Source organism: Lissotriton helveticus, chromosome 1_1, assembly GCF_964261635.1.
Source record: "Lissotriton helveticus chromosome 1_1, aLisHel1.1, whole genome shotgun sequence".
Classification (NCBI taxonomy): Eukaryota; Metazoa; Chordata; class Amphibia; order Caudata; family Salamandridae; genus Lissotriton; species Lissotriton helveticus.
Window position 1 is genome coordinate 433,013,480 of NC_136057.1, and position 13,667 is coordinate 433,027,146.

Consider the following 13,667-nt stretch of genomic DNA (forward strand, 5'->3'; position numbering starts at 1 on the left):
AACCGCCAGTCATTGCTTACCGCAGAGCTCCAAATTTACGATCTCTTATTGTGAGAGCAGAACTTAAGCAAGCTGTAACAAATCCAGGGGTTCATTGCTGTGACTCTAAAAGGTGCATCACGTGTGAATACCTTTTACAAACATCATCAGTTACTAGTTATGTTACCAGAAGGACCTATGCAATAAGACAGCATCTTACATGTCGCTCAACATGCATTATTTATGTGATTGAATGCCAACGACAAAGCTGTAAAAAACAATATGTAGGCCAAACAATGAATGACCTCCGCACACGATTCAGGAACCACAAATCAGCCATAATCAATAAGAAAATTGACCAGCCTGTAGCCAATCATTTTAACCTTGTGGATCATTCACTATCAGATTTGAAGATTTTCCCCGTGGAACATGTCTCAAAGGAAGAACTACTGGACTCCAAGGAAAACTTCTGGATGTACCGTTTAAAATCATTGCATCCAGATGGACTGAACATTACTGACAACACATCCTGATTACTGCATATCTCAAGAACTCTCAGGACTGCATTGATTCCACATTCCAAATGGAATCTTCACTCATGATGCTTTTTGAAAATTCAGCTGTGTCATCTGTGCAGCCACTGAGCTTACCATCTTGAAACTACCTGAGGAAGGCGGAAGCTGAAACGTTGTAGTGGAAATATATTTTTGTTCTTTGGTGAATATATCTGTTTGAGTCACTTCTTTCTTGGATATTTTATTTCTTTGTGACTCATTGTATCCTTTGGGATCCAGATTTTTGCCCTGGCTGGCTGTTGTTTTCTTGTGATCCTTCATCTTCAAGTATATATATATATATATATATATATATCACAATCCTGTGAGCAATCCTTTCACGATCTAAGCAGGTACAGACCACAACGTGGAGATAAATGTCCTTTATTGCAGATTTACATGTGCAAGTGCAAAGAATTTATAAGCGAGTGCCCAGCCTGACGCGTTTCGACTGCCAAACGGCAGTCTTGATCACGACGCGCTGGACCTATCAGTGCATATATATATAGTGATTTAAAATGAGCACATGATACAACCATATTTAAATGAGTTCAGACAGGAGTATGAACATCGAAACAATCCTGTTTCCGATATTACAGCCACATGATATTAATCTACCCACACATATATAAAAACTGCATTAGTAATGTCAGGCTCAACAAATACATACATACTAAAAGCATAGTGCTTAAAAAATCATAACACATATGAAACTTGGTAAATGATTATTCTGACTAGTATGACTCAACAAATAATAATAGCATAGTGCTGGAAGAGCCATAAACATCAACGTGTGTAAAAATCAATCCATTGTCGTCATTCAATTATACTCCATAAATCGCCTGTAAAATCACTAACTATTAGAATATTTTGGAACATGTGAAAAAAAGTGCAAACGTTAAAGAGCTTAAGTTTAAGAATAAATATATACATAAATATATACCAGCATTTGGCAAACACCCATCATATATTTTCATAATCTAGTATCTAGGAACAAGTAGCAACTACGTGTTTCAATGGAGAGTCCCATTTTTTTCCAACACAATTAATCAGATAATCCAATCCAGAGAGTAAACGATCCCTAAAATATTATTTTGACAAACCACTTAGATAATATTCTCAGTCAATAAAGTGGAATACCACTTATGGACCAGTGTCCCAACTTTATTTGATACTACTGGTGTCTTAATGTTAAGAACTGGTCAAAGCTCCATAAAACCCAGTGAACCCGAAGGAACCCTCAGATAAAACCAAATAAAACCAAGATCCAACCAGGTAAAAAGCATCACAACACCAGATTATAGTTATCACTGTTCAAAATAAGAAATACATAAATATAGCAGCCATCTATTTAAAGTGCTCAAATTCTCTGTGTTCAAAATTAAAAAATACACAAATATAGCAACCATCAGATTAAAGTGCTTAAACTAGGACAGACAATTCACTGATACCATAATATCTAAATAGGATAGAATAAAATCCAGGAGTTTAAAAACCGGTAATATCCTCAGCTAAAACCAGATAAAACCCAGGAAACCCTAGACTAAAACCTGGCTGAAGCAAGAATTAAAACCAGTTAAAAAAAACACGAAAATCTTCACCATACCTAGTATTTCTGGACCCTACATGGATCAGAGAAAGTTTTGTAAATCATCACTGTTATTAAGACGATTAGGCATTTTGGTGTCGAGTAACATAATAAATTCTGATTCCAATTGTCTCAATCTTTTTTCTCTGTTACCCACTCTGCAATTTTTAGGCACTGAACTTTTAACAAAATAGCTGAGATCATTTAGGTTATTATTATGAACCAATTTTAAATGTCATGCCACAGGATAATTAGGATCTGAGTTAACCACCGCTCGAAGGTGTTGAAGGATCCTGTTAAAAACTTGCAGTTTAGTGCTGACAACATACATTAAATGGCAAGTGCACTCTGAGATGTATACGGCATGATCCGTATATATATATATATATACATATATATATACATATATATATATATATATATATATATATATATATATATATATATATATATATATATTAACGCTCAAAAATCCCCTGGTTACACAGGAAGAATGCAGCACTCGCAGTCCAAGAGTCAAGCAAAAAAAACTTTAATCAAGGGGAACAGGTAAGCACAGACGCGTTTCGGCGTGAGCCTTCGTCAGTGTGTCACTAGTCAGTATCATGTGTCCCATTAAAATAAACAAAGTCTTGAGTACTGACATTGACATAAGCATAGGACTACACCTCCCTGTGGCCACTATGGGCGCCATATTGGAAGGGTGTTCTATCCAAGTAGGGAACTTATCTAATACAAACGTGACTGTTCTCACGTTAGAGAATAAAGCCGTGGATCGGCTAGTGTCCTATGTTATTAGGTACAATGCCATATTTACAAGTGTATTTACAGACAAACAGTGCAAAATCTTAGCAAAAGTCATTAGACACATTGAAAGAGTGCTGTTACCCTTCGTGTAGAGATCATTCACATTTCAATATTCGAATTCAGCATGAACAATGAGAGCTGTTATTCTATGGAATGCTGGACAGAAGGGTACTCCTACAGAATGGTAGGTCAGCAAAAAAGAAATCAATACAAGGTGTATATACACACAAAGGGAAAGCAGAAACACAAAGAAAGAAAAGCCACGATCTGGTGGATATGTAAGTTGATAGTAGTGCTAGTCAGAGAAAACCTCACACAATAGGTCATGATTTACATTGACTATTCCTATGCATGTATATACATGGATTGCTATCTACATATCTACACATTTACATATTTCCACACCTATGGTAACCTAACACCATCTTCAGATGAGTGTCACAGTTATTGTTTTACTTAGAAGAGAAATTCGAAATCAACATTCAAAGTTTCAAATTATCACAGAATTCAGAAATTCGATAGTCTCGGTCGGGAACAGAACCAGGATTTAGGTAAAAATGGTAAAGCATCATAGAAAACATATTAGGAAAGCATCTTCAAACAATGCATTCATTACAATAATACAATTGAAGTGCTGTTGGAAAAATGTGCCTCTTGTTGTAGGACTTGCAACTAATGTACCAGACTTTCCAAACGGAGGTGAATTAACTCCTACTCCTACACTCTCACTTCCCCAGGTGGTATGCTAATTCCTCCCCGCTATTGAGTCCCCCCGGATGTTTCGTGGAAAGATCTATGATGTATCTGGACTCAAGTCTGCGGAGTCTCCTGAGTCTATCTCCTTCTCTTACGTTAGATGGAACAATATCCAATCCAAAGAATCGGAGTAGATTGCGATCTTTGCTGTGTTCTTCCGCAAAGTGCCGGGCAACCGGATATGAGGTGTCTACTTTCTTGATTGCCCGTTGGTGCTCCAGGATCCTCAGTTTGAGTTCCTTAATAGTACTGCCTATGTAGCGTAAGCCACGGGGGCAGACTAGACAGTAAACCACAAACTGGGAGCTACATGTAATAAAGTGCTTGATAGGCACTTTCTTACCGGTGTCAGGTATGTCAAAAGATAGTACCCGTTTGCTGCCACTACAAGCCTTGCAGTGGCCGCAAGGATAGAAGCCCGCCATCTGCTTCAGGGAATTAGTTTTGGGTGTCTGTTTCTCTAGATGACTGGAAACCAACATGTCACTAAGTGACCTGGCCCTGCTGAAAGTAATTAACGGATGAGCGGGTAGGTCATCTGCAAGTACGTTGTCTGTTTTCAAGATGTGCCAATTTTTGTTCAGCATAGTTTTCAGATCCATAGCTCCCCTAGAATATGGAGTTATGAGTCTGAATTTACCATTTATCTTGTTCGATTTTCTGTTCCTCCCCATTACAGGATCGTCAGTTGCCAAGAGTTCAGATCTTTTCATCTTCCTCACTTTTTTTAGGGTATTTTTGAGTAAGATGTTACCATACCCCCTCATGGAAAATCTACTAACACATTCTGATGCGGCCGCCTCAAAATCAGAATCCTTAGAGCAGTTCCTGCGGATTCTTAATAGCTCTCCGAAGGGGATGCTGTTCTTGAGTTGGGTGGGATGGCTACTGCTGGCAAAAAGAGTCGAGTTGCCAGCAGTGTCCTTTCTGTGCAGTGTTGTATGCATCAAGTTGTTCTCAATGTACACCTCCAGGTCTAGGTACTCCGCTCTCACCGGACTAACCGGGCCTGAGAAGTGCAGACTGAGATCATTGTTGTTAAGAATTCTAATAAATTCTTTTGCTGAGTCCATACCTCCATCCCAAACAAACAAATCGTCAATATAACGATACCAACATTTTACATGCCCTCTCTCTGTGCCCGCTGTGCAGCTCCTGGGCACCTGCCCCTCCCACCAGCCAACGAAAAGGTTCGCATAGCTGGGAGCGAAGCAGGTACCCATCGCCGTCCCTGATGTTTGTATATACAGCTGGTCCTCGAAGAGGAATATGTTGTTGGTTAAGCAGAATTCTGTAAACTCCAGGATCATTTCATTGTGGCATGCGTATTTCATTTGCCGTTGGCCCAGAGCATGCTCAATGGCTTCGAGACCCTGCCTATGGTCTATTCGTGTGTAAAGGCTAGTAATGTCTAAGACCATTAGCAGGTATCCAGAGTCCCATGTTAATTGCTGGATCTTGGTCAAGAAGTCTTTCGTGTCCCTTATATAGGATTTCAACTTAATTACTACGGGAAACAAAGTATTATCCACGAAATGTGACATGTTCTCGGTCAGGCTGCCAATAGATGAAATTATTGGGCGGCCTGGAGGGTTTTCCATGTCTTTGTGAAGTTTGGGGAGATGGTAAAAAGTTGGTAGCATGGGGGTGTGGTTCCTGAGAAAGAGATTTTCGTCCTTCCCGAGCATATTGTGGTTGTACCATTTTTGTACTAGAGCATCATATCTAGTAATGCTCCTTTGATACACGGCATTCGTGCACTTCTTGTAGAATTTTGTATCCGCAAGTTGCCTCAAAGCTTCAGTTCTGTATAGGTCTCTACTCATAAGAACTACGTTGCCCCCCTTGTCCGAGGGCTTGATCACTATGGTTTCATCGTTGATCAGGCCCTTCAAAGCTTGGCGTTGACATTCAGTGATGTTATTTATTGAAATTGGCGGTTGCAATTTCCTGTAAGTAGTCAGGTCTCTTTTCATGGCCTCTGTAAAGACATCTATCGCGTCCCAGGATGTTTGGGGTACAAAAGTCGATGCAGGTTTGAAAGAGCTTTCCTCTCTTTCTTGTTCGACCCCTTGGAGGACAGCCCGCTGTGCGATAGTTAGGTGTTCCTGTTGTTGGTCGGAATGCTGATCCAATCGTAAATCCTCCAATGCCTCGATCGCTGGCAAGTCTCTAGCGCTAAGTATATCCATCTCATTCATTTTAGAGCCCTTCTTGGTGTTTTTCAGATGTGGGCGCAGCTTGAAGTGTTTATGAAGCTTCAGCTTCCTTGTGAATCGAAACAAGTCGATCCTTGTTTGGATATACTCGAGGTCATTTGTGGGACAGAAAGTGAGACCCAGACTTAAAACTTCCAATTCTGCTTCCGTCAATTGTTTGGATGTTAAGTTCACTACAGTTAAGCTGGCTTGGTCGATGTTACTCTCAGGATTCACAGTTATTGTTTTTTGTTGTTGTTCATCTGACGGCTCGTCCATCGAGAGGTCCTTGTGCTTCCTCTGCCTCCTTTTCCCGCCGCCTGCCCTCCTCGTCCTCCTCCTCTTGTTGATGTTGCTGTTACAGGTACATCTGCATCTACACCTGTATTTGCATCCACATCTGGTGGTTTGTTTTTTCCGCCCCTTAGCCAGGTACTCTTGATTATCTCGTATTCCTCCTGAAAAGGGGTCTTCTTTGGTAGGGCTTCTTGTACATTATGTACAGCATCCTGTGAATCCAAAACATTCTGCCTCCGTTGTTCATCTCCTGACTCATTCTCCGTCAGGTCTGATTCCGACGTGGCAGGTTCACTTTCCGGCATGCTGCTCATTGTTGTAGTCATGGTTCTCTTTTGAAGAGCTTTACGGGGTGCATCAAACCTTTTTGCGTAAGTTAAAACACGACCAGTAGCGTAATCGTTGGCATCGCGCTCATATTTCTCTTGTTTGCGCATTCTGATCTTTAGCTCATATTTCGCCAGTCTCGCTTTCATCTGGTCTCTCATTTGAGATATGGTTGTTTTTGTTCCCGTGTCAGTTTCTTTCTCTAGCTCCTCATTGATGGTATCAATTTCCTCCAACACTTTCCCCCTATCGCTCCAGGCATATTTTACTAAGATTTTCAATGTACCCTCGCAATAGGATGCTGTGTGGTCGAACCAGTCTGTGAGCAGTTGGGGGTCCGGGGGTGTATATATATATATATATATATTTGGGCGATGATGTTAAAGTAGGACATTTTTGTCCAAGACATTCGTTCCGGCGCTTTAGTTTAATGACCCGCTTTTGGGAAATATGGTTAAGCCATGTAAGGTTGTCATGGCTAATAAAGTTACTGGATTGGAAGGGAATAGGGCGGAAGATCTCTTTAAGAAAGATGCCGGGTATGCATGAAGTGTGAACACACTTTTAAATTTAGTCGTGATTTAGCAACGATTATGGATAAATGTTCGGTAAAATTTATTTTCAGTGCACATGAAAATTAGAAAATATTTTATTTTTTGTGATGAAGTGGACGTGAAATAACCGTGTATTTGAACATCTTTAACCCCTTGCATGCTGATGACGAGCTCAGCTCGTCATCAGTGTTACCTGCCGTGTGCTGATGACGAGCTGAGCTCGTCATGTAACGCGGTAATTTTTAAAATGCCACATACCGCGGGAAAAGCCGCTGCACGCATGCGGTTAATTTATTCACGATCACTGCCATGAATTGCTGTCTGTAACAGAGGTCTGTTTTCTATGTTTATTTTGCTTTGGTTATCACATGTTTTTTAAGACGAATCAGTAACCACTAACGTCACTTGTGAGCAAGAGACGGTGGTCTGGAAACGAGTTTTGTCATTTTGCTAAAATATTAAAAACACTGCTTTGGCGCAAGAGTTCGTGGTTCACCAATGTGTTCGGACTCCTCAAACACAAACATATGCCCGTGTGATTGTTGCAGGTAGTTTATTTGGCTACAGTCATGATGCCCAACAGGAAAGCTTCCCCCCCGGACACAAGTTTCTTTGAAATGTGTTGGGCATGGTGGCTGTAGCCAAATAAACCTCCTGCAACAGGCACACAGGTTCATGTTTATGTGTTTGAGGAGTGGGAACACATTGCCGTTTGCAGTGTAAATACAGGCTTTTTTCATGCCAGCCAAACGAGAGGCTGCATACTGAGGCCAGAGGGAGGAGTGGAAACCTGTTGTTTGGGAGTATATCCTAACCCCTTAAACTCACCAACCCCTTATCCCTTAACTCACTCTTACCACCAAATAACCTTAAAAAACCCCAAACCCTAAAAAAATACCCGTACTCGCCTCTAAACCCTAAAACGCTGCTGCAATGCACTTACCTAATATATACTTATGATTTTTGTCTTAAAGGATTGTATGGTAAAGGCATATGTGTGGTAAAGACTTGCGTAGTGAAGGCAATGTGTGGTAAAGGTATTGCGTGGTAAAGACCATGTTGTAAAAGATGTTTCCCGTAAGGATGTGTTAGGGCTATTTTCTAGCTTCTATCCAGGGGAAAGAAATCTAGAGAAAAGGGATCTCCTCTACGATAGTGGTTATTCAGTGCCTATCATGGGACATATGCCTGTTTAAGGATCTTTAAGGCTATAATTACAACCGTAGCACTTATGCCACTGAGCCAAGAGCCACAATTCTTTAAAGAAAGTATAGACACAAACGTGCTGGAGTACAACTGGCAGCAGTTTATTTACAATGTCCCTACACTTTGCTCGCTCTCAGGTGGGGCAAAGCAATTTTAATATTTATTTTTGATAAATATAATAGCAAACATGGCAATAATTTTCTTCAAATGATCAGGTGAAGTTGAAGTCTCTCGCAGAGTTCTTCTGTCTTTGAGGTACCCCCAGTGCTAGATGCTATGCTTAACTCGCAAACCATTGTTTGTGCTACTGGAAACAATCCTTCCCCGTTGGCTCATCCTTTTGACCAAGGGAACATCCAATTGCTAGATTACCAGTCATGTCACTGCAACAATTTAACCTTCTTTTCTATTAGGCGGGGGTGGATTGAATTCACCAGGGTGAAACAAACTTTCCCTGGCTGGCCCCCATTGATTAATGCAAGGGACGCGGCCAAAATGCTTTATGATGGGCTTCATGTTCTTTATTTCACATTGGCACTTCTCCTTTGGCAGGTTTCCGGAATGGGACACCCGGCCTTTGCTTTAGTGGCTACACTTTCATGTTCTTTTGACACATACCATTGAGTTCTAACCTTGGGCACCTGGGCCTTCAGCCAGGATAATCTTCCGGCTTTGGATGCCCTAGCGTGTTACAAATGATGACTCGGCATTTGTCCTACAAGTGTTCATACGAATTATCCTTGTTTGGACCTGTGATATTCACAATTTCTGAACACATACAATTTTATAGAGGACTAGTGAATTTATACCTGATTTTGTGATACAGCCCTTTTTTCCTTTTTTTGGTACAATTGCTAGTTCCCATCTGATTAGTCGTTTTGTGTCCCTCAAAGTCAGTCTAGAAGCTCCCAATGGCACTTCTTTTCCGTCACCTGCTAGTATGACCTCCTAAATGTAACTTGACAGGAACCATTATGTGTTCTAATTTTCATTATCCATAAACATTCACACTAACACACAAACACCAAAGATTGTGCATTTCAAAAAGAAAGCCTATCAAAGTCCTTTCCCCACTCTCGTATTGTAACTATTGGTGAATGGATGGTTTCCAGTCCTGTCCCCCCATTCCCAGTTTTCTTCAAATTGTTTTAAGGTACTCCAACCAGTACCACGACGTCCCACTACTCTGTCTAGCCCAATCTGCTTAACTAGACAATTTGCCTTTATTTTAGCCCTTGATTCTTATGATTTCTCTTCACAAAAGAACTACTTTTTAAAATGTGTTACCTGTTACTGTACTCGTCTATCGCCTGTTCATATTATCATTATTTTGTAAAGGCACTCATGTCAAATGCAAAGAAACCTTGACAAACGGGCTAAAGTGCCAGTAAAAGAATCTGACTTTTCCCAGTGGATGATGCTGTAGTACTAATTTAGAAGATTTCTCTGGGGCAAACTACATGCAAGTATAAGTTAAGTGGCACGTTACTGGGTTCGATTTTGCCTTCCACCAACTTGTCAATATTGTTCAAATATTGCTAAATAATATGCCCTCAAAAGACCTATGAACGTATGGAAGATCTAGAACTCAGATATATGATAAGTGTCATTTTGAGCTGTGCAATCTGCAAATACACTTTACAGCATCTTTGTGACTTAAAAAAAGGTCTGGCTTGTGGGCTGGGGAAATTCACACATTACCTTACAGCCTTCGCAAGCATGAACTCCATAATGGTAGCCCGACGCTTTATCACCACATACTTTACATTCAATGCTTAATGCTCCACTGGGCGTTTCATCTAAGCTACCTGGAGCTGCCGGGAAGGTAATGGAGGAAGGACTTGATGCAGGTGAAATGGTGTCTAAAAAAATACAAATAAAAGAGCATTATAAGCAAAGCAACATAACATGAAATATCTTTAACCCCCAACCAACAATTCAACTACCCTTCCTTTCGATGGCTCATCTATAGAACGACTTTAAGTGCATCATTACTGTGTCACGCTGTTAACAACATAGAAGCTCGAATCACTTTCATTTTTTGAAGTAAATAAAACTAGATTGTCTACTGTCCAAGAAGAGCCACATTGATATCTCTGAAAGGAGTAGAGGAAGAACATGCCCTGCACATTTTTTAAGTTTTATGGGCTGGGTGAAATTTAAAGAACTCCAGTTCATCAAATACAGCTATTAAAATGCACTGAAAACAGCTAAACACAAAAAATTACTACACTTCTAAAAGAAAGAAGCCCATGTCTTGAACATATTAGGATATTTTATATGTTTACAGGATTTCATTCAGAACGCAAGATCTTGTGCTTTTCAGCTTTGGTGGGCTATCTGTATCAGAATATTTATGAGTAGTGTGTGTGGGCGGGGTTCACTGGAGAAAAGGGAGGAGTGCTCGAGGCAGGAGAAGAGGGAGGTGGGATCTGGCATTCCTGCCGCTCAACCATTTCACTGCATCACTAAGACAAGCTTTCTTTAGAAGATTTCTTTGATGGTTAGGGACCAACCAATGCTACAAGTCAATAATATCTCAAGGTCTTTGGCACTGAAAAAGGGAGAAGGTTATTTCCCAAAGGTTTTTCTTTCATAGTCACTTATAAGAAATAAGACATGCATTTTATATTTAATGTGATCAACGGGAGGAGTAATATAAGGCCGCTCACTCTGATTTTCCATTTACACATATGTAGGGACTCGAATTAAGGGTCAGGTTTGATCCAGAGGATGGTTTCCAGCATAGGTAGTGAGCTGTATCTATGTTTTATCTTATTTTTATTCTGGACAATAAGAGAAGCTTAGCTAGAGTTAAAGTTTTCGTTCCGAGTGTAGATAGGATTCAGCTTGTGTAGGTATTTAGGGCGGTTTCTCTAAAATTCTCTGTAGAAGGTGCAAAGATTCTTGATTGAAATTATTAAGACATTCAACATTTTTGGCTGATTACAGAATTAAATTCCAGCCTTAAGCACATTAAAAGACTGGTTAAAGATTGGTTAAAACCAGAACTCTTTATTCTTCTGATTTCATTGCATGTCCACATATTTAAAAAACAAACTATGTACCAAACTAGGTATGAGCTAGAGGGGTGCAGTTAAATAAATCACATTACAGAAATCATTAATTCAAGTCAACTGCCAAGTGCACATACAAATTGGATCCAATGCTTGTTTTAAATGCCAGTGACAACTTAGTTATAGTCAACATTCATTTGAGGAATTGTAAATCAAGTCAGAGAGCTTTTTATTTTTTTTATTCTCTTGAACATAATTTTGCATACAAATACAACATCTGGTACCTCCTCAGCAAGGCTTTGCTTATGGCACACACAGATTTATTTTAAAGTGCAATTCTCAGGTAAACTATGTCCCCATTTAGATAGGGCAACCACTACACAGAGTTGATCATTAACTCCATCAAAATATGCATACATTTCTCTGTCACCCTTCCAAATGGGGACATCGATGATTGGGAACCTTAATCAACAGGTCTGATCAATACCCTCTCTTCCCAGGACTACTCCTTCTGTTTATCTACTTTTTGCATACCCAAAAGTCCTTCTAAATTCTGCAGATGCTACCCGGAACTGCAGTAGAGTGTGGTGCATAGTCTCTGCCAATGTCTCATTAAGCTCCAAACCCATTTCAAACCCTTACACTCACAGACATGTTTTTGGACAACTAACCCTCCTATATAGGACTGGCATTACAAATCACCAAATAGCAACCAGTTGTTTCCTCTTCCACAAAGAGGCTTTTTATTCCATGCTGCTGGACTGCCAGTCTAGATTCTATAGGTAGTCATTTCTTTTGGTATTATGGGAGGCACTTAAGGTCACAGATGTACCGACCTTCCATGAGATGGGTGGGAGAGTCCTTTTCCCCCATAAGCATGTCAGAGTTCTAAACATGAACATATAATGAATTATACTGTAATATTGGTATATGGAATACGTGTTGTGGATATATTTGCTTACAAGATCTGGTAAAACTGGTTGCTTTTGTACTCCCGTTAAAACTAATTCAAGGTGAAGACCTGGGAATCATTAGCAGGCACAAGACATGTTTCTTAGCCAATTTGTCTCAGGGATGTTCATAAAAGTTTGCCTTTATCTCAAAGTCACCATGGCCTGAAAAAAAGGGCAATCAGCTTTGCCACATTCTATATTCTGATAAAGCACAATGTATGTTGTCTCTCAAATCAGTATTCCTGTAGTCCCTCCGCCATACCATAAGGTATGCCTTCCTCTGTATCCCTACTGAGCCTGTAACTATTGTGCCCACACATTCCCTTCGAGCATTAAATTATAAAACCAACTTTGGTGCTTTGTAGCTAGGTTTGCGGTGCGTAAGTCATATACTTACATAGATGCATGTGGTAGAAGAAATAAAAGTAACTTATACAATATATCAAAGATCTGTACCATATCACAGGGCAAGTATCAAAATTGCTGGGTAAGGAGAAAAGACCGCAGAAAAGTGACCAGTGGGCTAGAATGTTAAAAAAGAAAACATCCTCAGGGAGAAAGAAAGATTCATGGGTGCCGTGACAGCCATGGGAGCTAGAAGGACTATTGTCACTTAAATGTGGGCAACATCTTGGACTTAGAATTTTGTCTACATCAGCATTCCAACACCAGTGGTTCTTCTTTCTAGCCTCTTACCATCAATTTAATTGAAATTATAGAGTTTGACAACAAAAAACGACTCCCATAAATGAGATTAATCCTATTTTGCTGATATTTTAGTAAAGAAATTTTGATATTCAGCCACAAATTCTCAATGTATTTGCATCTGGTATGACATGACACAATATACACTGTATGTTTATTTTTTCCTTTGTTTTGCAGAGTTGACATCACTAACCTGTAAAGTCTGTAATTGCAGATCCATTAGACCCCGGGCCATTTCCCAAACATTGGGATTCTGCAACACTGAATGCCCCAGAGCTGTCATCTTCTATCGATTGAGAAAGGTCTCCCAAATCCTGTAGGATCTCACCGGATAGAGGACTACCGAGATCATCCTCCTCCAAAGTATTTACGGGACAGAAGAGTCCGTCTGCATCGGCCATCTTGGCGGTGAGGGCTTGACACGGTCATTTGACTGGCACAGGCACAGGAGGAGAAGGGAGAATAGTAAACTTTAAATCAAACAATCAATTTGTGCATATCCATAGTAAATCATAAACCTTGACCTTTGTGTTGTTAACGGTTCTGAGATACAGTCACCTGCTTTGTTCACCTGTTTGTTCCATAAAACTACTATGTATTCTATAAGGATTGATTACAGAAAAATGAGGGTGACATGCTTTAAATATTAAAAAATATTGGTAATGCAGTGCATTCTTTCTTACATTTCTGAAAGCTAGCTCCACAAGCTAGATACCCATCAGACAT

General features: G+C 40.0%; 1 protein-coding gene across 7 annotated transcripts in view; it reads right to left on the reverse strand.

The window, feature by feature from the left end:
* The window catches only part of PPARA (peroxisome proliferator activated receptor alpha), a 303,089-nt gene that overhangs the window by 130,736 nt on the left and 158,686 nt on the right, over positions 1 to 13,667 (reverse strand). For 5 of the 7 annotated variants that reach the window (XM_078673812.1, XM_078673818.1, XM_078673814.1 and 2 more), the window contains exons 3-4: positions 13,135 to 13,374; positions 9,968 to 10,128 (exon numbers count right to left, since the gene is read on the reverse strand). In XM_078673812.1, the coding sequence (XP_078529938.1) occupies positions 9,968 to 10,128; positions 13,135 to 13,342 (369 nt within the window). In that variant the 5' untranslated portion in view covers positions 13,343 to 13,374. The remainder of the gene's footprint in view (positions 1 to 9,967; positions 10,129 to 13,134; positions 13,375 to 13,667) is intronic. The other 2 variants (XM_078673819.1, XM_078673820.1) reach the window with 1 other exon arrangement.